At 40.6% G+C, this 27,672-nt stretch overlaps 1 protein-coding gene and 1 long non-coding RNA gene across 4 annotated transcripts in view; both read right to left on the minus strand.

Moving 5' to 3' along the window:
- Positions 1–5,506: 5,506 nt before the first annotated feature.
- Positions 5,507–18,577, minus strand: LOC308618793 (spermatogenesis-associated protein 31A6-like; the record flags this gene model as incomplete). Its single annotated transcript, XM_081237063.1, is given in 5 exon segments — positions 5,507–7,010; positions 7,012–8,508; positions 8,737–8,797; positions 9,153–9,235; positions 18,534–18,577. Coding segments are annotated over 5 exon segments (2,211 nt in total). The 3' UTR covers positions 5,507–6,484.
- A 3,353-nt stretch (positions 18,578–21,930) lies between these two features.
- LOC308619368 overlaps positions 21,931–27,672 on the minus strand; it is a 42,446-nt gene continuing 36,704 nt past the window's right edge. For all 3 annotated transcript variants that reach the window (XR_014016166.1, XR_014016167.1, XR_014016168.1), the window contains 2 exons: positions 24,524–24,791; positions 21,931–22,162 (listed from right to left, as the gene is read on the minus strand). This is a non-coding gene — a long non-coding RNA (uncharacterized lncRNA). The remainder of the gene's footprint in view (positions 22,163–24,523; positions 24,792–27,672) is intronic.

Raw genomic sequence — 27,672 nt, forward strand, 5'->3', positions numbered from 1 at the left:
GTCCGGGAAGATCCCACATGCCGTGGAGCGGCTGGACCCGTGAGCCATGACCGCTGAGCTGGCGTGTCCGGAGCCTGTGCTCTGCAACGGGAGAGGCCACAACAGTGAGAGGCCAGCGTACCAAAAAAAAAAAAAAAAAAAAAGACAAGGCTACTCGCAGATCTAACATACTAAGCTTTAACTTAGTATGTTCTTAGGACTGATGTTTTCCAAGGAACAAACTTTCTTGTTTCCTGTGCAATAATAAAGGTTTGTTATAAAAGTTAAGTACAAAAAGTGAGAAAAAATAAAAATAGTGGTATCTTCACAGTTGAGTTTTTAACATATTTTCTGATACATGTAAAAAGAGAAAAATTGGCAAAATGAGTACCAACATTTTTAAAAATAAGAATTAAGCCTAAATCCCTGGATTTACCAATTTTATAAAATAAGAAAGTAACATTTTATAAAATACAATTTTATGAAATATGATTTTATAAAATTTGTTTAGCTAAGTAACAAATGATTTGCCCACAAAACAGATTTAGCTGGTGGAGTCCAGGGGGCACATTCTACAAAATAAATTTATTGACACTGTAAAGGGTTACTAGCATAAAATTGTGGTGGGAATAAAAAGGGCAGTGACCTTCGTCCTGAAGTTTAGGAGTGATCCCTGAATTGAGAGATATCTGAGTTGAAGTGGTCACTGGAAACAAATGGTAGAGACAAATCACAGAGAGCAGACTGTATCAATTCCAGCTTCTGGACTCAGAGAAGGAAGGAAGAGCTTCAGATTTCATTGCAGAGAATGAGGCTGAGAAACTTTAAAATCAGATGCTTTTTCCCAGATCCAGGGCGCCAGCTAATGCACAAAAATGCTTAAAGCCACATAGGTATGTCACCTTTATTTCCTAGAGAAGATGTTAGCATTTTCTAAATCCTCATCTACCGTGCCTGGCATGCATTATTTTATAGCTTTCTGGAAGTTTCATCAGCACCACTGGTATATCTGTAGTACGATGTGTCTGTGGAGAGTAGAGAATGCAGGTCCGGGCTGGGGGCAACGGACTTTTCTAGCTACCACAGTGAGTGGTGCCCCTGCAAACCTGAGTAAGGAAGACAACTTGCCTTTGGGTGGGTAGTGTTACAATCTGCATGTCTAGGGGCACAAATGTAAAGACTGACCCTGTTCTGGGAATGATTATGATTCTGACTGACCTCAAAGGGGTAATTATGAAACCCCTGGATCATCAGGATCTGGATGTTCCCTACTTTTTCCATGGTGTGATCATGACAGAAAGTGTGGCTGTAGATATCTGGGAACATTTCCAGAAATGTCCTCCTATAGGAGTTAATTATAAAGTAAATGTGTATAAAAGAGAAAATAATATTGAAACCTATCAAGGGGAGTAGATCTTAAGGGTTAATATTGTAGATGGACTACTTTGGAAACAATCTTTTTCCCTTGGAGTATTAAGAAGTCATCGCATAATTGCCATCTCTCCACATTTTGTTCTAGAGTGCCTGGTTTCTTGATATCAGTGTGAGACCTGTTTTAAATAAAAATCTATTTGTAAAAATCCAGATCTGTAATATGTTCTAAATATCATTGTAGTGTCTTTTAACTCTAGATTAAAAATCACTTCATTTTCAACAAAATATTTTGATGTAAACATCAAATGTTTTGAAAACAAAGGGGATCTGTTTTTGTTGTTTTCTCTTTTATCTAATTTTTGTATCCATTTTGTCTGGGCATATTAAATGGTAAAAATATTTATAAGATTTGCACTAGGTGAATCTTCTTAAAAAGAAAATACGGAAGGCCACAGAGTCTGGGAATATTAATATCTTTTTAATAGATTGATCCCCCTTGATTTCTTATTCTGGAGTAAAGGTACAAGTTTTTCCATGAAAATTAGACACACAAATCATCTGACACAATGTACGACAGATGGAAAATGGTTGATGGGAATTTTGCTTTAATGCACATTGTTCATTGTAATTTTGCCCAGCTTAATGAACTGTGAATTAATAATGAGGAGCAACACATTCAACGTATTATAGTAATAAAGTGCTTTTATGGACATTTTTCATGTTTCCAGACTTCCTTGGCCACCCTGAACAACTTTAACTCAAAGGATTAAAAAATAATCGCTTATTTAACTGTGTTAAAATAGTCAACTTTGAAAAGGATATTTTCCTGTATGAACTTTTTCCTAATTGATCCCATTTGGTTCTGATCAGTAAACTTACCTGAGTAAGCTGCACTATTGAAAAAAAAGTGATCTGATCGAGTCTTAGATGACATACGTGACCAGAGTCCATTGCTTTCTGATTCAACGACATAAAGGAGTAAAGGGAAAAAATTAATAATTATACAATTTTTAATTAGGAGAATAGAAAAACTAAATTTCTTGTAGAAATAAGCCCAAAGAGTCTCGTGTCAGCCCTGTTCCTCTTAAAAGACCGTGACGCTGTAATACCAATGGATAATCTGGGAGACAACCAGCTGTCATTAAGATAGATTTTACCAAGGCAAGGGCAATAGGTTGCTTATTAGCAGTGAGAAATCAGTAGTCTTTTAGAAGTGTACCCTTTGGAAAGTGTGAGCTATATAATAAATGAAAGCCTTTCATTATTCATTGTTATAAGCCAGATGTAGATTAAATGTACACTACCTTCAATTCAGATATTAAGATATCCTTCCCTCAGTAATTTTATGAGGTAACATGTAGAATGTCAACCATAGGCTAAGTCATATATTTTATAATCTTTCAAAAATTTTTTAAGCAATGTGTTAACCCTATAATGAATATAAAATGGATCCTAACTGCATGTCTTAGAAAATGTGCATTTCATAGAATTATTTAAGAATGAATCCTTAATAGCCCATCTTTTTAAGTATGTTAGCTGAACGTTATGATTGTGTGATATCATTTTAGGGCATTACCACATTTTAAGAAATAAACTAATATTCAGAAGCATAATTTTGCCAGAATGTAAAATTTAAAACCAGAAATTTGACTTGTGAAAAATCCTCACATGATTATTGGCCTGTTAAAAAATAAAGCAAACCTCACAAACCTAATGCAAGCTATTATGTGCAAAATAATGTGCTAGTTACACAGCCCTCTGGGAAGTGAATGTGAGTCCGGATGCTTCTTTCTTGGTTTATTTCATTCCTAGAGTACCTTTGTTGCAGTTTTTTCTTATGTTCCCAAAGGAAACAAGTAAGCCATCTCAAGTTTAAGCTTTGTCCTCAATAAAGTAAAAAATGTGCCAGATACCATTTGACTGGATGATAACTAAAACTGGACAAATATTTTCTCTCACTGGAGACTGACAGTGTTTTAGTTGTGCTTAAAATTTGTGATTCTCCTAAAAAAAGGGTACAAATGAAAACTTATGGTTACCAGGAGATAAGGGGGGAAGGATAAATTGGGAGATTGGGATTGACATATACACACGACTATATACAAAATAGATAATAATAACCTACTGTATAGCACGGGGAGCTCTACTCAATACTCTGTAATGGCCTCTATGGGAAAAGAATCTTTTAAAAAAGTGGACATATGTATATGTATAACTGGCTCTCTTTGCTGTACACCTGAAACTAACACAAATTTGTAACTCAACTATACTCCTCTAAAAATCTTTTAAAATAAAAAAATAGAGTACTACATGCATTTCTAAGAAATAAACATTATTTTCTTCATTCTTCTAAAATAAATAAAAATAAAATAATGTAATATGTGATTTTCAAGCTAATGAACACCTAAGAATGAAATTTGAAAATCTACATTTGGAATGTATAATTCCTTTGTTCAGAGGCAGTGACATTACAAAAGAACAAAACTTCTCAAACATTTCCCCATTTAGAGTAATGCTGACAGTGAGTGTCTGGTGGATCTCAGAGGGGCACAACTGATAATATATTTATCATGCTGCCAGTTTGCTAAGTGGTTTCATATTCACTAAGAAAGACTTGTCAATGGATACTGAAGAATAGATGTGAGGTCTCTGTGAGGTCTTTGTGCCAAGTCTCTGTGTGTTGTCTCTGGGTGAGATCTCTGTGTGAAGTCTCTGTATGCGGTCCCTTTGGAAGGTATCTCTGGGAAATCTGTTAAATCTGTGCTAGGTTTCTGTCTGAGGGTCTGTGAAGCAACATGAGGTCCCTGTGTGAGGTGTCAGTATGTGATCTCTGAGAAAGGTGTTTGCGTGAGAAGTCTCTCTTGGGAGGTGTGTCTGTGAAGTCTTTGTGTATTGTCTCTGGGTCTCTCCATTTCTTTTTTTCTTTTGGTCTCTCAATTTCTTGTCTTACTGTACCTTATGGAAGACGGAGCAGCAAGAGAAGGGCAAAGGGACTTGCTTCTTTCTGTTTTCTTGCTGTTCCATCAGCATCACCTGTCTGTGGCACCCTCCCAGCAGGAGCCAGGGGGGTCCAAGTCCAGCTTCCCCATATTCCCAGAACTCACTTCTGGGTGCCCCTGAGAGCACCCAGCAGCAGCCAGGCTCAGGTCCCAGCCCTGTCATCTCTTTCCTCTGGGTACCGACCCCTCCCACAAGTCCTGGCTCCACTCTCACTGCTCTGCCTATTCTGGAGGCTGCCTTGGGAATTGGGGCCCAGAGGTAGGGCCTGGCTCCAGGGAGAAACCAGGGGTGTGAGCAGTCCTGTGCTCACTCTGCCCCCTCCACCCCAGGTCACAGCAATTCCACGTGTTGAGGGGCCTGACAGGGATGGGGGATGGGGTCCATTTCTGTTGTCATCTGGATCAGGGGCATCAGCTAGAACAGAAATCTCCACAATGAGAAAGACACCACCTGGAGCTGTGTCCACCATGAGCCTTGCACATGGCAGGAAGCACCAAATCACTCTAGAGAAATTCTTCCTCGTCTCCCTGCTTTTCCATATGGATGGGGGTCAGGAGACAAGAAAAGCTGTGCCAGAAGCAGATCAGTGGAACACCCCTGGATTGCACCCTGCCCCATCCACTTTGCACAGGTCACCTCCACACCACCACAAATCCTGTCTGATTGCTTCTTCACCTGCCAGGCTCTGGGGTGATCAAGGACTGGGAGACAGGCAAGGCTTACTACACAATCACAGGCCAGTCCCCACCTCTCCCCTGGAGCAGTCCTTGGGCCATGTGTTTATGTGAAGGTCACCAGACTAGGAGTCACATCCCAAGTTCCCTAGTCCTGGCTTTTACACCTATTGTTAACTTATCCTTCCTAAAAGTCAAGAGGTGATGAGGTGTAAGCTTATTAAATATAGTATTAAGAGATTAACCTTCCCTGATTTGCTTTACTTCTATAAGTTTGACCTTCTGTTTTGACCTAAAGGTGGTTTCTCTAGGTCTGTGATCTTAGAGTTGGAATAGGGTAGAGACCCTGGGGTGGGGCCATGATGAGCTACTGGACCCTTAACTTTTCCTCCCCTTTAGGCCTTTAGATGGTGCTTGTATGTCAGGGGGCTGCTCTTTCAGAACTGCACATTTATGGGAATCTGGTACCACTTTGCCTCCTTCCTTCGATCCAGGGATTTTTCTACACCTACATCCCACCCTAAATTCACAGTGTTTGACCATCAGATAGTTACTACCCACAGTCACACCCCTATTCCATTCATCCAAAACTCCTTCTCTGGGGTTAACATAGAGTGGAAGGTAGGTGACCCATGAACATAGCCATTCATTTATATGGGACTGGACTCAACACAGCCCTCAGCAGCCTCCCTGATACTCCCCCCACCTACACACACAGAGCTGGAAATGCCATCCTTGTTGCTGCTCTAAAGTCTAGGAAAAACAGAGGTGGGGGAGGGTGATGCTGTACATTTTATTATGCCTAAGCTAAAAGGGGTTCATAGGGCATATCTCAATCCCAGCCTTCAGCAGAGAGAGAAGGAACTCTTAAGAGCAGATGTTGGATATTCCCTACCAAGAGATCCAGGGGCAAGATTTCTCCCGTTTCTGAACTCAGAGCCCATACTCTATTCCCCCCAAACTTCCATCCACTTGGCTCTGACACTTCCTGGAGCCTGAATTGCAATGTCCGGCCCTATCGTGTAAACCTATCCACTACAGTTGCATAAAGTTCAAAGTAGCATAGAAGAAGGAGAAAGACTGGTTGAACCAGGTCCTTGGGTGTGGGTTTCATAGGTTTTTCCCATCTCATTGTTAGAGTAATTTTGGTTTGTGTAATGACAGTATCATAAGGTGCAATGAAGGGACACGAGACAAGGAGCAAGCTTGTGATGCTACTGTCCACCTCCCTCCATGCCCCTCCCTTCTAGAAGACAAAGTGCACAGCACAGACAGCAGCCATTACACTATGCTTTTATTAGAAAAAAAAAATATGTATATATATATATATATATATATATGTATTGGGGAACATTAAATATCTTGGATGTGCTAATGAGAAAATCATTTTCTCTACATGGACTGAATTTTTACTTGGAGATATGTTTTCCTACTAAAGGGAAGACTAAAGAAGGATTTTACTGTCGACCAGGCAAGACACCTCCCCAAAGATGACAATGCCTTGGACAGTGTTGATGGCGGGCTGGGGCACCTGGACTCTTTGGCCCATACTGGCAGGTACTAACTGGAAACAAACTCTTCTTGGGGGGCAAGGATGGGAGGCACCTTAGGCCCAGCTGCTCATCGTCGAACCTTACACTTTTCAAACTATGTTGGTGTCTGACTTCCCTTTCCCTGATAGAACAACTCTGGCCCTTGGAGGTGGCTTTATGACCACAGGCTGTAGAACCCATCATTCTCCCTTGCTCTGGGTAGGAGGTAAGCCTATGGTAGCAGAAGCACCCACATACTGGGACTTGGAATTCCAGTTTGTGTTCATTTAACTTTGTGGCATGAAGTCCATGGTGAATTGCTCTTTTTTCTTCTGGGATCTGTCCAACAGCTCTCATGCGTGCCTGACCCTCAGCAGTCTCACTCTTCAAGGTTGATCTGCTTTTGACTGATCCGTGACTCTGGGCAGTGGCTGATATGGGCTTTTTTTTTTTTTTGCAGAGCATCTCGACCATTGACTTTTTTCTTGGGGAAAATCCACTTTAAAAATAGCCTCATCCTTTTTCTGAAGAGGCTTTCTGTAGGGTTATGTTTCTTCTCTGGCATGAGCTGGAGACATCTGCTCCCAATAGAGTCTGTTATTCCCCTGACCTGGGCAGGGCGGCTCATACTTCCAGCTTGAGAGGTCCCTAATTCTTTAAACCTTTCTTCATGCTCTCCTGGTTTATGCCTCCTACAGTCCTCTCTTTTGTAAGTAGGGGCAATCATCTTGCTCTGGCTCTTCCATGAGTCTTGGAGTTTTGAAGTTTTGGGCTCCTGCTGCCCTAGGTGGCTCCTTTGGGCTTCCATAAGGCCACTTGGCTCCTGGGAAGCTAACCTGTCTCTGGTGGGGACTCTCTGGGGATGGCACTGAGGCACCTGAGAAGCCAAGTTGTCTGCAGCAAGGAACCTGTGTTTGGGAAAGTCCTGAAGCTGGTTGTCTGACTGTACCTTTACTTTGGAGTTAAACTCACTAGCAACCTCCATGTTAAGGCATGGCTCACCTGGATGTTGGAAAACAGACAGTCTAGGTAGTAGGAAACTTCTACTGGCCCCTGGCACCTCTAAACTCCTCATATGTACATTTGTGGTTTGGGATTTTGTCAACACTTTGGTTTCCAAGATAACACTAGACTGTGGTTGAAGAGCAGGAGACTCCTTGGCCTCCACAGCCTCCCTGGCCTCTTCACCTCTCAAAGATGGGGATCCTAAGTTCACCTCCATCACTGTTACCCTATGGCAGGGGTCTCGTGAGGCCTGACCACCACTCTCCTCTCTTGGCTCATTCCTGACCATTGCTGAACTTGGACCTGGCTCTAGGCTGTCCCTCTTGACCCCTTCCACACTCTCACTCTTCCAGGTTCTGCCCACAAGGCTGAGTGTGAGGGACTGAGAAGGTGGCCTGTCCTCCTGTCCAGTCAGAGAAGCCTTTGAGGGTCCATGGTAGTCAGCAGATGGAATCGCTCCCAGGGCACTCTGGATTTCCTTACACACAGCTGAGGGGGCAAGGAGAGGCCTCTTCACGGTAGGAACTGACTCTTCTGTTATCACCTTCTCTCCTGAATGAGCCTGAGGAGGTTTCTCCAGGAACTCAGCACACTTGACTTTTGAGTGGGACCCAGATACACAGGTGGCTGAAGGGGAAGTGGCAAACTGTAGAATGGTGGAGGGTTGGAACTTTTTCGACTTAAAGAGATTTATGGGCTTGAGGACCTTGAGGGGTCGGGTCCACCTGTGCTTTACCCAAAACCTTTTAATATGTGCTTCCAGTACCTCTCGAGTGTCTGGATCAGGGAAGGAAACCCTACAGGAGGTGTTCATGCAGGGTTCCCAACCCTTCAAGCAGTATCTTCCACAGGCTCCAGCAGGCACTGCTTTGCACGTCTCACCAGGAGGGTCTGGACATGAGAGCTGATGAAAGTTGCCCTTGCCAGGAAGCCTCCCCAGGCAGCTGTAGGAGAGCAGATGGGGCCAGGATGGCTGGACAGGACAGGCAGGGGTGGGCACCTGCAGCCCAAGAACCCTCCTCTGCCCCCACACTGACTTCATAATGCCCCTGCTCTCCTTCACCCTAGGGCTTTAGCCACGCCCTCCCATGGCTCCCCCTTCCAGGGCTGGGGTCACATTAGAGGCTCGGGGAGGAAGGACGACCCAGGAGAGAAGGGGAAAGATTCTTTACCTTTGCAGAAGTGAAACCAGGTCGTGAGTCCCCTCCAGTTCTTCCAGGCAATCTCTGAAAGCTGGAAATCAGGAGACTGGGTCATGGTGGTGAAGGCAGAGGCCTAAGAGCCTTTCAGGAGGCTGAGTGCAATGGCCCTTTAAGGGAAATCTTTGGAGGATTAGACTCTGGAGCCCAAGTATCAGTGTCCAAGGCCACATGTCCCTGACAGTGATGGTAAGTCTCACTTGAAAAGGGTTTGTCCTTTGCAAAGTGCTTCCACGTTCATTAGGCTCTGTTAATTAGGCTCAGGCTCTGTTTCCTGAGGAATAAGCTCTGCCACTGGCATTCTCAGAGACCGTGAAGCTGGGGCCTCAGGACTAGGAGAGATGGAAGCTAACTCTCGGGTCACGCAGGGCTGAATGGCAAAGGCTTACCTTTCAAAGATCCACTTTTCTTCCTACTCCTGCTCCTCCCCTTCAGCTTTACTTGATGCTGAGAGATAAGAAAAAGTGAGGGGCTAACACCCAACTCTCACTGTCCTCTATCTAGGCAAGCTGTGTTCATGAACAACATGACTTTCTACATTTAACTAAAACTCTGTGGGGTTTTTTCCCCTTTTACTTATTTTTAAAGTGGATAACAATCTTCAGTTTTTCTTCTTTGAAGAGTGCAAAGAAGGTTTTTTTTTTTTTTTTTTTTTTTTTGGGCAGGGGGGTATTCGGGCCTCTCACTGTTGTGGCCTCTCCCATTGCGGAGCACAGGCTCCGGACGCACAGGCCCAGCGGCCATGGCTCACAGGCCCAGCCACTCCGTGGCACGTGGGATCATCGCGGACCGGGACACGAACCTGCGTCCCCTGCATTGGCAGGGGGACTCTCAACCACTGCACCACCAGGGAAGCCCAAGAAGGATTTTTTAAGTTTTAATCACCATAGATTTCTTCTGTCACTGTTCCTCTGATCAAGAAACACACACATTCTCAGACCTAAATGCCCACGTGAGCTTTGTCAGATAGGATTCTGCTTCCCAAGGCCAGACCTCTAGTCCAGCCTCTTCTCTCAGGCTCTCAGGGGCTCAGCCCCAACACAGAGGAAGGTCTCACTTGAGACACCCGCTGTGGGAAGGTGGCTGGTGAACCAGGGCTCAGGGGTCAGCCTTCCTGCAGAGATTGAACTCTTCGTAATCCAGTCCTTAACCATTAGTCACTGCATTTGGGACTTGCCCTGGAGCCCTCTACCATACCTGAACTCCTGGTCTAAGATCTTAGGCTAGAAATCCTCATGCCCACTCTAACCCCTCTCTGGCCTGGCTTTTCCCTAGAAGGATGATGTTCTATACTTTTCTGAGAGTTCCCATCTCAGGAGTCTCTCTACGTGGTTTAGAAAAGTGGAAATAAGAATAAGAAAAAAAGAGAGAATCTCTGCTGGGATTAAGCCAAAGGTTTCTTACCTTCCTGATGTTTCTATGTTTCCTAGGTGGTGCTAAGAATAGATTACTCTGGAAGCAGTGGAGTAACATTAGGAAGAGCCCCAGTCCACACAGGAATCCAAGGATGATATCAATCACCCAGGAAGTTGGGCTGGATCTCAGCCAGATGGCAACAGTGTTTTTCAAAGAAAAGAGATTCTCCATCTTCTGAACTGCATTGCTGCCCTCAGGCAACAGAGCACTGGGAGTTTGCTTGATGGCAGAACCCCAGGCCTGCATCACAGAGCTGTGGCCTTGTCACAAAGGGCTCCTGAGTGTGGGGGAGGGGCAATAAGAGAAATAGGCTGAATCACTGCCCCTCCTTCCCATCCAGACCCACAGACACCTGCACCCTCCTGGGGCTTCCAGATCCCTCCTTCCAACTACTCTCATCCTGTCAGAGAGACCTTAGCCAATTTTCTCTTCATTCCATCTGGAACCTGGCTCCTTCATCCATTAGAGAGACCTTTACTTGAGGCCCACCAACTTGATAACTCTTGAACATCTTAAGCTGACCCTGGAAGACTAGCTGTTTCACAGACATTTTTACTCAGGATTTCCTTTGTCCTCAGCTCCAACTTTCCCGCATCATGTTTGTGTCTTGTGTAAACCCAGGGATAGAACTTGAATTTCTTTTACACTTATTTAGTTTTGTGAATTTTGAATAGTGTATGTTTTGCCTCATTTTCTATCAGAGGGAACTACACACAAAAATTAAAATAATTTATTTTTCAAAATTCATAAGTATGAAAGAATTATAAATAGCTATGTAATAGGGAAGAACAAATCTGCCTCCACATGAGATCTTTTTTACTTTAATCTTTATGCTTTGTTGCCTGAGCTAACTCTGTCCATCCCTGTGATCCAGGCTGGCTCTGCACTTTTTGTAAAACAATGTTGCCTAGAGCCTGAAATATACAGGATAGACTATTTCTAAGGCTCTGACTTTTAAGAGCCCATTCATGGAGATAAAAAGTTGCAGAACAGAGAATAATAATTGTTTTCTTGGAGGTTTACAGGAATACATGACCTGACCAGGATCTGACCCATCTGGCCAGCCTCTAGAACAAAGGATCCAACACCAAGATATTTGCAACAATTAGTCATGCCCCTCCCTCACCTTGCCTTTAAGAAGGCTTTGCTGAAAGCCTTCAGGGAGTTTGGGGTTTTTCCTGGGCATGAGCCACATGTCTTCTTGCATGGCACTGTGTAAACCTTTCTCTGCTTCAAACTCTGATGTTTCAGTATTTAGCCTCACTGTGCATCAGGCACACAGACTTGCATCTGGTAACAGTTAAACCTTCAAATGATGTTTTTGTAAGTTTGTAGTGTTTATAATTCTGGAGTTAGTAAATCTTTAAACTGCACAAAAACTTTTGGGACACACTGCAAACACGCACACACACACGTACTCATTTTCCTTAGCCAATCTAGTACTTTCAAATCCAATAATCCATACTTTTCTACTTAAAAAAAATCTTTCATATGTTGTCTCAACCCAACTTCTTAGTTTGCAATGATAAGACAGTCCCCACTCTCCAGATAAATTTTGAAATATGTGGTCTTAATCCATTAGGGCTGCTATAACAATATACCATAGACTGGGTAGATTACAAACAACAGACATTTATTACCACAGTTCTGGAGGCTGGGAAGCCCAAGATCAAGTCACCAGTATGGCCACCTCGTAGTGAGAGCTCTCTTCCAGGTTCACAGCTGGAGCCTTCTCTCTGTATCCTCATATGATGGGAGGAGGCTAGAGATATCTCTGGAGTCTCTTTTATAAGGCACTAATCCCATTCATGAAAGCTCATAAGCACTTTTGCACGGCCCCGCCTCCTATCTTTAAGAGGTAGGATTTCAACATGTAAATTTTGAGAGAACATTAACATTCAGACATGTGCACTCATTCTATACCCGGAAGCTAGGAATGGGTTAGGGTGAGCCAAGGTCCTGACCCTAAAGGGCTGTAGGGTGAAGAGTAGGACTAGGGGTCAACCCTTGGGGCTGAGCCAGGTCTTGAGCAGCCTCTTCAGATATTCCTAGTGTGTTATGGATGTATTCTCTTTTCTGAGTGTGCCTTGACTTTCCTGCCCCATCCTCCCAGGCCCCTGAAGCTTCAAGTCCAGCCTGAACCATATAGAAAGGGAGCTTTGAGTCTTACACAAAATCCCCTTATGACATCCCTTAGCAGTAACACAAGATTCACTGAAGGATTCACATGGTAAATATGTCTTAATGCCCCATGAGGGCTTTAAAATAATGTGTAGGGCTTCCCTGGTGGCGCAGTGGTTGAGAGTCCGCCTGCCGATGCAGGGGACACGGGTTCGTGCCCCTATCCCGGAAGATCCCACATGCCGTGGAGCGGCTGGGCCCGCGAGCCATGGCCGCGGAGCCTGTGTGTCCGGAGCCTGTGCTCCGCAACGGGAGAGGCCACAGCAGTGAGAGGCCCGCGTACAGAAAAAAAAAAAAATAAAAAAATAATGTGTATTCTCTGCTTGTTGGTCATAATTTTATACAGTTTTAGTGGGAACGTGGGCATGTGAGGTTATTTGGCTATATTGCCATGAATGTGCACTTTCACAAACATATCTCCTACATCTACTATTTTTCCTACAGTCTTTTCCTCCCATATGATATTCTCACCTTAATTCAACCTTTTATCAAAATTTAGACTTAGGTCTGTCACCATGTGGACATGCTTTGTAACAAAATAGCTTCAACCGAGGAGGTCAGTGGAAGGCCTGGACCAGCTATCTTGGTTCCATGATAGTAAGCAAAGGATCGCAAACTACCATGTTAAGCTTAAGCACAAAGCGAAGTTGATTTAAGCATAGGTACACTCTCAGAGAGGGAGAGAGAGAAGGAGAGAGAAAGAGCAGGCTGTTTCTGAGAACAGGCTATTTCAGCGAAGTGAAGCAAGCCCAAAGCAAAGTATATCGAAGCAAAGGTACACTCTCGGGATGGGGCGGGGGGATGGGTGTACTGTTTCTGCAAATTGAAAGCAGCATTCCTATAAAGGCTTACGAGCACTTTTTTTTTTTTTTTTTAAAGAAGATGTTGGGGGTAGGAGTTTTTATTAATTAATTTATTTATTTTTGCTGTGTTGCGTCTTCATTTCTGTGTGAGGGCTTTCTCTAGTTGTGGCAAGCGGGGGCCACTCTTCATCGCGGTGCGCGGGCCTCTCACTATCGCGGCCTCTTGTTGCGGAGCACAGGCTCCAGACGCGCAGGCTCAGTAGTCGTGGCTCACGGGCCTAGTTGCTCCGCGGCATGTGGGATCCTTCCAGACCAGGGCTCGAACCCGTGTCCCCTGCATTACCAGGCAGATTCTCAAGCACTGCGCCACCAGGGAAGCCCCTTACGAGCGCTTTTAAGGAGCATTTTGCAGAGAGGCGGGGGTGAGTGACAAGGATCATTATTTGATTGACAGTCCTGAGCTATGTAACAAGTTTTCTGCTGCGCATGCTCTCATCCTTGAATCCCCAAGAAATGCCTACTGGGTGGGGGGAGGGGCAAAACCACATGTAATTTATTGTACTTATGGTATAATGAGTTTGGATTTACTATAGGGTATACGCCTGTCTGGTCTGGGCATGCAGAGCCTGGAGAAGTCCCCTTGTGTTACTGTGCCTCTCTTTATCAGGATAAGCTGCCCACCACCAGACCACAGTCTCTCCCGTTCTGGGTGGAGTCAAGGGAGAGTCCCCAGACGGCTGCGTGTGACTCAATTTCTTCTTCTTGTCTTTCTCACCACCGTCACCTCCTTGCTGCTAATGTCTGACTAACTAACTACCTAACAGGTCTGCTTTGCATTCATATTTGCTCCCTAAATTTTCTCTATTACTTTATTTTCAGTATGTTTTGTTTGGTGGGGATTTTTTTGGAAATTTAAAAATCTTATGATAACATTTACCTTGATTTCTTTAATTATTGTTCTACTGTTATTGATTTCTGCCATCTTATTTTATGCTTTATTTTCTACATTTTCTTTATTGTTTCTTTTTTTCCCTTCTTTGGCATCTTCCATTTTACAGGTCAAGGGTACTTATGTTTGTTTGACATTTGGGAATTTTTAATATTGTAATGGTTTTATACCTTGAATTATGTTAATTTTCTCCTCAATTTCTTACCCGTGGATGAAAAATGTTCCCTGCCATATCAGTAGACAAAGGATGTTGCAGTCATCAAGTCAGATGTCAAAGCAGGAACCCTCAACTGTGCACCTTGAGGGGATTCGGGATGGAGAAAAACAGGGTACTGATTCTAGAGTTAAGGTGCATATCAAAGGAATGATTTCACGGAGCCCAGATTCTTTCATCTTCTCATACATAGAAAAGTGCTACAGTCCTTAACTTGAGATGTCTAGTTTTCTTTAATTAATAGTAACCTTTTGATGTTCTGACTACCTGGTTTTGGTTGACTCCTCCCTTAGGTCTTCTGAGCAGTTCCTCAGAGTGATCTGACAGGCTGTGTTCTGGGCTTAAGTCCTCAGAAAATCTGCCAAATAAAACATAATTCTCCTTTTGGGTTGTGCATAGTTTTCAGTCAGCAGTCTTGGCAACCAATGAAGGGGCCCAGAGCAGACTTTTCTTCTTTGCCTGAACTCTATGAGGATCCAGAGTCCTGGCACCAGCAGAGGCTTCTTGGGCCTGTCCGCTTTCTCAGGGAGTCCAGACGAATTTGGGTGAGTATCTCCTGGTTCTTGGATCTCCAGTTTTGGTTGATGATCCTAAGTTTTATTCAGTGGTGTTCAACTCTTCTCTTGAGTTGTAGGTTATCCTTGAAACTTGGTTTCAAGAAGAAGTACTTGGGTCATCCTCAGTGAAAGACACTGGGAAGCTTTTTACTCAGTTTAAACACTGAGAGCTTATCCTCAGTAGAAAAACACTGGGAAGACTTCTGCTCAAGTGGGTTAGCCTCACTTAAAAGACACTGGGAAGATCTTGCTCAGTGTAGACACTGTGGTTTATCCTCAGCTGAAAGACTGGGGAGACTTTGCTCAGGTGAAAGACACTGAGTAAAAGTTGGACTGGGTAATTAGGTGGAAGACTAACCTGTCTTCCTTGAATTGGCTACTTTAATAGAGTTTGTCAAAATAAAAGTGATCTTCACAAACTGAACTCAGAATGGGGAACTTAGCTTTCAATACAAAAGAAAAGGGAACAACAGATTTCCAGCCTCCAACGGATATCCTGGCCAGGTTTATGTCCATACAAATTTTACATTTACAAGTGCTTACTTACTTGGGACTTAAAGAAAATCTTGCCCTAAAAACGACTAAGATAGGACTCTTTTATTGCATATGCAGTTAAGTTAGAAAAAGCTGGCTCGATAAAAACATCTTTTCAGAATTCTGACTTCAAAAAAACAAAAGGCTTTCTAGGGGAAACTTGCATTTCTCTTCCTGTGTCTTTGAAATGTAAGTGTTCTGATATTCTTCTGTGTGTGTGTGTGTGTGTGTGTGTGTTTTGAGAACTTGGTCACTACCATCCAAAAGTACTTATATGGTGTACATTTGGCAGCCAGTCAAATAGACTGGGATTCTGAGCAGTCTTTTGTCTGACTGTAAAACTCTCAGGGGCTTTTTGCCATCTTAACCTTCATTGTGTCAGCCTGTACAACAAAGACCATTACTTTCTTAAACTACTTTTGGGAGTAAACTTTCTGCATCTTATTTAGCCAGCATCCTTTACACTCTTTTGTGGGGAAGCCTCTTGCGTCTTATTGGTTTGAGTCACTATTAAGGTATACCTCATTTATGGCCAGATGATGGATCCTTCAAATTGGAGAAACTTCTAAATTGGTAAATTTTTAGAGAGCTCTCATTATAAACAGCTGTTTCATTGGCTCCTATGGGGGGGCGGAAATGCTGGAAATTAGTCATATAATGGTTAACCTAAAAACTCCTTTAGTTTCAAACAAACCCAAAAAATTGGTTTGGGAAACCTTATTTGTGGTCTCTGCTTCCCCTAAATGGGTCTTACAGATGCTAATAAAAACATTAGAATAATTATTGTTAATTAGGTTAAGTAACAGGGAAAAACACTGAAGGAAAAGCCTAAAAACTTTTTCCCAACAAGGTGGAAATTTTAAAGGGACTTCTCCTAAATGAATAAGAAATCTTTAGATGGTTATTTTAAAGTGGGATAAATAAAACAGACATTAATGAGGTCAATCAAAGATTGGATACAATACTACCTAAGATTGGATGGGCCAAAGGGATCTCCTACTTGTCATCAACATTAAAGGGCCAGACCCAAACAAGTCTGCCCTATTTACCCCAGTTTAAAGTACGTATATTTTATTACATGTAAATTTTATACACGTAAAATTACACTGAGATACCTGACCAACAATTACTTGGGGCAAAAGTTAGACCAATTAATCAAGTTAAAAGATTGACAAAAGTGCCTGAGTCCCTTGGTTCAACCACTCTCTGGGGACCCCAGAGTCTTTATAAAAATTGGTATGTTTAAATGGGCATTGTGTAAGATAATTACCTCTCTTTTACCTAATTATATTGTGTGGGATAGACATGTTTCACTGGGGAATTCTTCCCCTGCCTGATGTTATAAGACGGCATATGAAGGAAATATTAATTAAACATACTAAAGGAAACCAGTGGGATTACCTGAGCCTATACAATATAAAGTAAGAACTGACAGCTAATATTTAAGGGATAATAAAAATAAATAATGGAGACTTTACTCTGGGTCTAACCTGTGCACTCAGAAAGAGGGTCTTTGTTGAATGCCTTATGCAAGTTTAGAAGGTATGATCAATTAAACCATAAAGTTCTAGACTATAGAATTCTGAAATTTCAGTCTAGTTGGAAATCTTCTCACTGATACAGAAAAGCAAGTTAAAGAAAACGTAGTTGGGCAAATCAATCTTTTAATATTATTTAGGTGACAGGCCAGTTCTTTGGGGAATTAAAAGCAACTGTCTTTGTCTCGCAAATCGGTACAAATCAGAAATGTAAATACAGACCACAATGACCTGAGACTGAGCCTAATTAGCTAAATTAGGTAGAACCTGAAACCAAGGTTAAAAAAGGGGAAAAAGTGGCCTTTTAAAACTCAAACTGCTGATTAGTCAGTCAAGAAGACGGAGGAGTAGGAAGATGTGGAGTTCATATCTCCCCACAAATGCATCAAGAATACATCTACAAATGGAACAATTCTCCCAGAGCACCTGATAAACACTAGCAGAGGACCTCAGGCACCTAAAAGGACAAGAAAGATCCCCACGTAAGCAGGTAGGACGAAAGAAAGAAGAAGGGAAAAGGAAGAGCAGATGAAGTGGGACGTGACCTGTGACCCTGGGCGGGGGAGCGGAGCTGAAGGTGAGAAGAGGTTCCCCGCATCTGGGGAAGCAGCGGGGAGAGAAGCTGGGGCAGAAGGAGAAATTTGGTGGCTCAGAGAACAGTGCAGCAACCAGTCTGTGGCAGGCAGGAGAGAGTGAGGCCTACACAAGTGGTCTGGCCACAGCTCTGCATGCCCCGGCCACTGGGGACCACTGGTGCACACGGGGGCTGAGTGTTGGAATGTGGGGTTTGAAGAGCAGACCCAGGAAGGGGAATGATGTTGGCTGTGAGGAGACAGCTCAAGGGGATAGGAGTGAGGAGCTCCACAACAAGGAATGCTCCTGGAGGAAGCCCAGACCAGCAGAGAAGCAAAGTGCCACTGCTGCGTGATGCACAAAGGGCGGGGCCCCCATTGCAGCCTCTCTCCTCACGCACTGGCCCCTGCCTCCACAGGCACTAGGAAGGGCTCCTGCCAGAGTGGCTCACGGGCCCCCAGCCATCATCACCTCAGCACTCTCCTGCTTGGGTGGCCCATTTGCCCAGCTTGCCACCTTGACTCCCTCCTGCCTGACAGGCTCGTACATCCCATAGCCACCCAGCACCCTCTCACCTGGGCAGCCTGCCTGCCCTGATTGCCGCTTCTACATCCTCCTGCCTGACAAGCTCGTGTGCTCCAGCAGCCTTGGGAGCAGACGCCAGTGGGTGGCCCACATGCAGAGATGGGGCTGAAGCCACAGCTGAGTTCCAGGGAACATGCAACTAAGGAAGAAGAGCTGAAATCTCTCCTCATGGCTGTGCAAATCATGGCATTACACTTCCTCTGATGGCTTCCTAAATTCAGCACCTGGGAACATCCCAATGGACAAGTGCTCCTGCAGCTGAGACAGGTCTGGCTTTAGCAGCTGTGGGTTTTGTGGGCACATACATGCTGGGGTTTGGCCAGGCCAGAGTCTGAGCTGCCTCCGTATCTCACATAGTGGGTCCAGGTACATAATTACTGCAGTCCTGGGACCTGACCTCAGTGGATCTGGGCCAGTGGCCTGGTGAAAATGATGCCTGAGTCACCAGGGCCAGTTGCCGCCATAACCACGGTTAAGGTGGGACTGAGAGCAGTACCAACAGCAGTGTACTTTGTAAGCCTACACAATGGGCGGAAAGGAGACAAAACAGAGCATACCCACAGGTGAACACCTCCAGAGGAGGAATACTCAATGGCTTCTATCCCAGTGGGGGTGCTCCAGTCCTCCCGACCTCACACCGCAGATCAGAAACACAGCTAAGAAACAGACCCGAGGGCCTCTGCTCCAACGACTAGGGATCAGAACCCAACCCTGACAAGGCAGTGACAGCCACAGAGGAAAGGGAAACTTCTGCTGAATAAAAATCAAAATTAAGAAAATCAACAGGAAAGATCAAACTTGGAAAATGTTTGCAATATCAATATCTGGCAAAGAACTCATATACAGATTAAAGAATTTTTACACTTCAAAAATAAAAAGACAATCCAATGGGAGAAAATGGCAAAAATATATTTATGGATATGTTTTATATATATAAATGTAAAGTATATGTATCCATGAATATATGCCTATTGGCTATTTGCATGTCTTCCTTTTATTTTTAAGTGCCTAATTACATTTTATATATATATACACACACTATTACATATAAAATAGGTAACTAATAAGAACCTACTGTATAGCACAGGGAACTCTATTCAGTACTCTGTAATGACCTATATGGGAATAGAAACTAAAAAAGAGTGGATATATGTATAACAGACTCACTTTGCTGTACAGCAGAAACTAACACAACATTGTAAATCAACTATACTCCAAAAAAATTAATTAAAATATTTACATATATTGTATACAACATATATATTAACTATATATTATTTATATATATTAGAGATTGCTCCATCAAAGACGTACAAATTATAATTATGATGAGATACCACTACATACCACTATAATGTCTAAAATTTAAAAAACTGTTAATATCAAGTTTTGGTGTGGACCTAGAGAAACATGAATACATTGTTAATGGGCTTGTAGCATGAAAGCTTTAAAGTTAAATATACATTTACATATGACCAAGCAATTACCTAATAGTTCATACTTATCCAAGAGATATGAAGTCTTAGGTCACACAAATTTGTTCACAAAAATGTGTAACACCATTATTCATAATAGGTAAAACTGGATATGACCAAAATATCCAAGATTTTTTTTTAAACATCTTTATTGGAGCATAATTGCTTTACAGTGGTGTGTTAGTTTCTGCTTTATAACAAAGTGAATCAGTTATACATATACATATGTTCCCATATCTCATCCCTCTTGCGTCTCCCTCCCTCCCACCCTCCCTATCCCGCCCCTCTAGGTGGTCACAAAGCACCGAGCTGATTTTCCTGTGCTATGCGGCTGCTTCCCACTAGCTATCTATTTAACGTTTGGTAATGTATATATGTCCATGTCACTCTCTCACTTTGTCACAGCTTACCCTTCCCCCTCCCCATATCCTCAAGTCCATTCTCTAGTAGGTCTGTGTCTTTATTCCCGTCTTACCTCTAGGTTCTTCATGACCTTTTTTTTTTTTTTTCTTAGATTCCATATATATGTGTTAGCATACGGTATTTGTTTTTCTCTTTCTGACTTACTTCACTCTTATGACAGACTCTAGGTCCATCCACCTCACTACAAATACATCAGTTTTGTTTCTTTTTATGGCTGAGTAATATTCCATTGTATATATGTGCCACATCTTCTTTATCCATTCATCCGATGATGGACACTTACGTTGCTTCCATGTCCTGGCTATTGTAAATAGAGCTGCAGTGAACATTTTGGTACATGACTCTTTTTGAATTATGGTTTTCTCAGGGTATAGGCCCAGTACTGGGATTGCGGGGTCGTATGGTAGTTCTATTTTTAGTTTTTCAAGGAACCTCCATACAGTTCTCCATGGTGGCTGTATCAATTTACATCCCCACCAACAGTGCAATAGGGTTCCCTTTTCTCCACACCCTCTCCAGCATTTATATGGTACTGGCACAAAAACAGAAATATAGATCAATGGAACAGGATAGAAAGCCCAGAGATAACCCCACACACATATGGTCACCTTATCTTTGATAAAGGAGGCAAGAATATACAGTGGAGAAAAGACAGCCTCTTCAATAAGTGGTGCTGGGAAAACTGGACAGGTACATGTAAAAGTATGAAATTAGAACACTCCCTGACACCATACACAAAAATAAACTCAAAATGGATTAAAGTCCTAAATGTAAAGCCAGACACTATCAAACTCCTAGAGGAAAACATATGCAGAACACTCTATGACATAAATCACAGCAAGATCCTTTTGGACCCACCTCCTAGAGAAATAAAAACAAAAATAAACAAATGCGACCTAATGAAACTTCAAAGCTTTTGCACAGCAAAGGAAACCATAAACAAGACGAAAAGACAACCCTCAGAATGGGAGAAAATATTTGCAAATGAAGCAACTGACAAAGGATTTATCTCCCAAATTTAGAAGCAGCTCATGCAGCTCAATATCAAAGAAACAAACAACCTAATCTAAAAATGGGCAAAAGACCTAAATGGACATTTCTCCAAAGAAGATATACAGATTGCCAGCAAACACATGAAAGGATGCTCAACATCACTAATCATTAGAGAAATGCAAATCAAAACTACATTGAGGTATCACCTCACACCGGTCAGAATGGCCATCATCAGAAAATCTCCAACAAGATTTATATGGGTGAACCAGTTGTGGTCTATCCATACAATGTCATATCATACAGCAGTAGAAGGATAGAATTATGAGGAATGCAACAAGGATGAATCTCAGAAACACTATGCTGAGAAAAAAGCTAGACACACAAGAGTATGTACTTTATGTTTCTGTTTATATGACTTTCTAGAAAAGGAAAAATGAATCTGTGGCGACAGAAAACATATCAGCAGTTGCCTGTATCAAATATGGAGTAGAGAGTGACTGCAAAGAGGAAAGGGAAAACTGCAAAGGGGGGTAATAGGAAAATTGTCTACCTTGATGGAAACAGAGTTACAAAATATTTACATTTGTCAAAATTCATTAAAGTGGACATTCAAGTTAGTATGTTTTTTATATTATACCACAATATATTTCTTTTAATAAAATAATTATGAAGAGTAGGTAAGTGGGCAAAGGACCTGAACGCCAGCTTTAGCTATGTTAGAGCTGTCAAATCAAAAAAAAATCAAGTTGCCCCTAATTTAAAAACCAAGAAAATGCATAGAAGTTGAGGAAGAGAGATTTTAACTTATTTTAAGAGTGAGTTTTCTAACAATTCGAGCTTCCTAAAAATGAAACAAACTGATCTTGAGTTGGCAATTTCTTTCTCAGTGAGGACATTCAAGTACAAGATGACGATTATTTTTCAGGTATGTTGTAGAAGTGCCTTAGAGATTGAAATTTGCATTAACCAATATTTAAGATGATTCAATAACATCAGAAAATATGCTATATTTATATATGCTCTTTTATGGTAGAGTTCTGTCTATAATGTTTTCTAAAATATCCTTTGAATTAATATTTCAATAGTAGTCTCCAGTGCTGCAAATGTAGGCCAGAAAGTTAGATCTGTGCACAGTCTATTTTTTAAGAAGCTTGTAATCTGGAAGAGAAGATAGACAAAAATGTTGTAGCAAAATGCAGTAAGTTTCATAATAGAGATATCCTCATGCTCTTATATGACATGGAAGCAGTGTCACATTCTTAATATGTCATCTTTTTCTGAAATACGTCAGTATTAATTTCTAACAATGATAATAATTAATTAAGGCATGAATTATTTACGGAGAGATACTAGTTATTCCTAAAATATTTGGAGATTGTTTTATCATGAAGGTATTTCTTAGAATACCTCCAGTAAAGTTCCAAAACGTGTCTTTCAAAGCCTAAATGTGTTTGTACGATCCTGAAAACCTCAAGGAAAAATGTGAATGTTGCCGATTATCCACCATTTAAAGTTTTCTAGGCTTTGGCATTTTTCTGTAAGTATAAATAATTGACTATGAACTATGCAGAGAGTTGTTTTACCTGAATTTCTTTGAGATCCATCAGATGTGGCCATTAAAATGAGCCAATCTCCTCCATTACAACTACTCACTGTGCAGGCTTCTAGTCAAGCATTGGTGGAGATAGCGCAGCTCAATTTAAATGTAAAATTCAAGGTAATGTTACTAAACAAGTTAGTCCTATCCTTTTCCCCTTACTTTCCCTTAGAGAGTTTCTGAAGTTAGGGATTTGTAAAATGAAAGTATTAAACCAAATTTAATAGCAAAATGTCATTGATATCATTAGTGAAACCAAGCCCAGTTTCCATTTACCCCAAAGTATAAATTGCCTATCTGAGAAGCAGTTCAAATTTAAGTCATGTCAGATTGGTGGTCTTTCTGAGTTTCAGTTTGGAACTCTTATTTGAAGTCATTGTTTCATTCAAGAGCATCTCAATATCAATAGCAGGTTTTCTACTTCAGCAAAAGCCTTGATGTACATCAGTGCCATTGGGTCCAGAGGATAGCCTCTTTGTACGTTTTTTTCTCCCAGTCTCACTGCAATGTTAAAGTCACTGATATCACAGAGCACATTTCTAATCCTAACTATATGCCCTAATTTGGGCAGAAATCCACTCCTCCACTTTTATGCAATGTATTAACAACCAGAAATTTAATTGTATTTGTTGAGACTGTAATATCAACGTGAAGCATTCCTTTTTTGAAGCTCAAATTCTTAACACTTGCTTTCCCCTTTGCAAGAAATACTTACTCCTTTACTCCCTTGTCCCCTTAGGCTACCTACGTCATACTTCAGTTAAGAAGACATTTCACAAGGGATGCCTTTCCTCATCCTTCCAGGTGAGAAAGGCTCCCTGTTCCATGACTCACAGTACCCTGTCTATATTACTACAATTAGTAATTCTTCTTTAGACTGCAGGCTCTAAGAAATATGGACAATGCTTGCTTTTCCACGCCTTGTATTACCAGCACCTAATGCAGTGCCTGGGACCTAGTAGAAGTTCTATAAATATGTAATGATTGCTGAATGAATGAATGAATGAATGAATGTGTTAGTAACAAGATAAATGCATAAATCGTATTTGTAAAGCACAATACAAAGTAATTTCATTAATATTCACCCACTTATTTGTACCTTTATACCCTTCTCTTCATTTATATATCTTAGAATTACTTTTATCAGCAGGGATACAGGATTTAATGATGAAATTTTGAGGAAATGTATTAGAAATATTTGTGAGTGAGTAAGCACTATGCCATGGTGAGAGAGAGAAAAAAAATAAAAGCTATTGCTATATTCTTGACTCAAGTCATACTCAATATTATTTGTTACATATTATATTACACACACAAATGCATTCTCACTGGCATGGTATCACCTACATTATTATAATTTCCATTTCCTTCCCAATCCCTCTAAAGCCCATACCTGACCCTTAGACTTATTAAATTGCATTGTTTTAAACCACTTCTCCAATTTGTCAAGGTCATATTACGGTCATGTTGAATTTTGATCTTGACAAAGTATTAATCAGTCTTATCAACGAAAGAGAACTGTAAATGACTAAATCCACATGCTTTTCTATCATCCTAGACTTGATGAAAATATTAAATAGCCTCTGGCCCAGGATTGACCTCTACATATAAAACTTCTGTCCACTTTGGTTGAGGAGGAACTATAAATGAGTTTCATTGTTCTACCTACTTTGTTTCCAATAAGTAGGTCTCTGGTGCTGATCTATTTTTATAAATTTGTGAATGAATTCCATTTGTAATATTTTTATAATATTAATATTTAATGTCTGATTTCAAGTCGTGGATGAAAAAATGCTAACATCAATGAAAACTACCACTTGCCCAAATAGATTAATAATAGTCAGAACAGGTAAAGTAGATTTAAAACCTACTGTCATCTTTATTTACTTTCTTGAATTGTTCCCACTGTGCCACTTCCTTACTTTCTGAATATGACAGGTTCATGCATGACGTCCTCCTCTAGATGCTGTGCCATTAAGAAATCTCCCTGATTATAATAGGTGATCATCTATGATGGATAATAAATATGCTTGTGCATTTTCAATCACAAATCCACGTCTTGCACACTGAAATGATTTTACTTGTTGCTTGATCACGGGGACTTCTTCCTCTGAATAAATAAGACTTGACTTTGCCTCTTTATGCAGTCATCTGTTCACAGTTCTGCCTCTCTCCAGTAGACTGTGTCTCCTTAAAGACAAATGAATATTCATTCATCTTTGATCCCCTTTGCTTAGCATGCATAGTAATTGTTCAACAAATATTTGTTTAATAAGTTAAACACCAATATGCCGTGAAGTAGGAAAATCTGGAGATGTGAGTGGTCAAGATGGGGGGTGTGATTAAAGGACCCCTCTGAATTCTAAGAACAACATACTTAGGAGGGAATGCATGAATAATCAACGGGGCTGACTACTTGACAACTAGTATGTATTCAACTTTCAAATTCTATATTATAAGCATCCCTGAGTGTAATTTGAAATGGATAGACAGGAATTTTTATTTTATTTTTTCTAATGAGGAAGCAGTGTAGGTCTCTATTCTCATGGCCTCTGTTGCTTCCTATGAATATTTCTCCAATATCTTGACATAATCATTTTCAGGAAGCCAAGAGAGTCCAAAAGAAAATGACAAACAACAGAAATTGCTTTCATTTTCTAGTGTTTGGAAAAACATAAAAATAGGTTTAAGTTTTTCAAACATACTTAGATTTCATGAGATTTTACTTGGTTTATAATCAATATGATAAGATGCATATATATGTGTATAGAATCATCATTCATTTTAAATTGGAAATAATGTGTATCCCCATGGCTGATCTGCAAACTGTCCATAATAAGAACCAAGCTTATGTCCTCCTAAGTCTTTTGTAGCCCCATTTTAACACATTTTCTGAAAGTTATTTCACTTCAACCACTCTAGATACTTTCTAAAAAAACAATAGATGACTTTTTAAAATTTTCCTTTCAAAATGAAAATATTAAAATATGCTACAAATTGGTGCAATAATGGAAGCTACAACTTACCATGTAAGTTTGTTTGTAATTGAGCAAAATATGTTCCAATAATTTTTGCATTGTATTTGCCTTTCTCTCTGTAATTACTAACCCTTTTTCTTTCACTATGGAATGTGAATTTTGATTTCTCATCTTCAAATTTGCCTTTAAATACATTTCTACCCTTATTTTTCTTCCATCTGGAAGCTAAGTTTTCAAGAGAAAATTTGTTGCCACAAATATTGAATGTCTTCATATTAGGAATAATTCTAATGCAACTACTTTGTACTTGGAAATGTGCCACTGTGTTTAGGAAGGCTAAACACATACTTTTGGGTAAGTTCAAAAAAGATTACTCCAATGATTCAACCAAGTATATTTCACGCATATTGATAAGAAATTTCAAACTAATTGTGTGTGATAGCCATCAATTAAAGACATAAAATGAATGCCTGCTATTTTAAAACATAGTTAAGCCAAGGAAAAGCTGTGCATAACTAGCATGTTCTGTAAAGATAATTGGCTCACTAACTAAATTCTAACAGCCCATTCACATTTCTAGATTTTAATTGAAGAATGGATGGAAATAGTAAGGTGAGCTCATTGCCCAATACACATAAGCATGGGACAATTTTAATTTCTGCAGAGATGCCCATATTGTGTGAAATCTTATTAATATTGTGATGGAATACAGTGACTCATGCTGTGAAAGAAGCACACATTTGTTGTACGTGTGTTCACACACACACACACACACAGATACACACACATTTCTTTTCTCTCCTCTCTATTCTCATTTCAGTCCCATTATTCCTCTTCTTAGATAACTGGTATCATGAATTGAATATAAATACTTTGAATCCATGCTTGAGCTTTTTACTATATGCAAATGAATCCATGAAAAACACATGATTGCTTTGAGTTTTAAAAATTTGTATACATGTCATCATGCCAAATATGTAATCTTAAAAATCATTTATCATGTATATAATTAATTATTTCGAGTGAAGTATTGCATTGCATCTTAAAAATAGTTTATATATGTCTTTTGTAAGCAGCATAAACTGGAATTTTTAAATTTATTTTTATTGTCTCTGTGATCAAATGTATTGTGATTATTGATCTATTTCTCCTTTATTTTTCTATGTTTCATCCCTCCCAGTACTAACTTCGTTTAAACACATTTTTCATTCTCTTTTTATGGTCTACCTTTTTATGAATCATATATGAAGTCTTCATTTTTAGTGTCTTCTGAAAAATTTGACATATATTTCTAACTTGAAAAAGTCTAAAACTAATTATCTCATCTTCCTCCTAAGCGGTTCATGGACCCCTCAAATTTTAAATCTGATCTCCAGTATTTCAGTATATTATCTAGTGTTTTAGTTTTACTTTGTACATACCCCCATTGGCTATTATTTTTTACACTCAACCGTTATTCAGATTCATTCCAACATTACAAATTTCTTTGCTGGTCACTGTTCAGTGCACCTTCCTACTTCTTTTTATGCTTATTTTCTTTCTTACTGAAGAACATTCTTTGTACAATGGTCTCCAATCTTGCCTAAAACACATGAGAATTATGTGAGAACTTTTTAAAGCTCCCATTATTGAAACACCGCCTAGATCACTGGTTAAAAAAAAAAAAATCTCCAAGTATTGGCTTCAGGCATCAGAATATTTTTTAATGCCTTCAGACAATTCCAATAGCTGCTGCTACTGCTTTAGTCATTTTGTTGTTGTGGTTGTTACAGTTTGTGGGTGGTAATTCCTCTTTGTCTATGAATGAAAATTTCTTTACTTCTTGTTCTTGAGTAGTTTTTTAAAATGAGGTGTAGAATTTTAATTTGGACAGCTATATGTGCTCAGTACTTTGAAGATATTATTCTATTGTTTTCCAGCATCTACCTGTTTTCTGATAAGACAACAGCATCTACCTGTTTTCTGATAAGACAACAGATATTTAAAGCCAGCCCTCAAAAACAAGGCTTATTATTTCCAGGGCCCCCTTGAATTTCTTGGTCTCAACTCCTCCTCACTATTCTAATGTTGAATTTGTTTTTTCTCCTTAAATC

Source organism: Mesoplodon bidens (genome assembly GCF_964165515.1).
Source record: "Mesoplodon bidens genome assembly, chromosome: 6".
Classification (NCBI taxonomy): Eukaryota; Metazoa; Chordata; class Mammalia; order Artiodactyla; family Ziphiidae; genus Mesoplodon; species Mesoplodon bidens.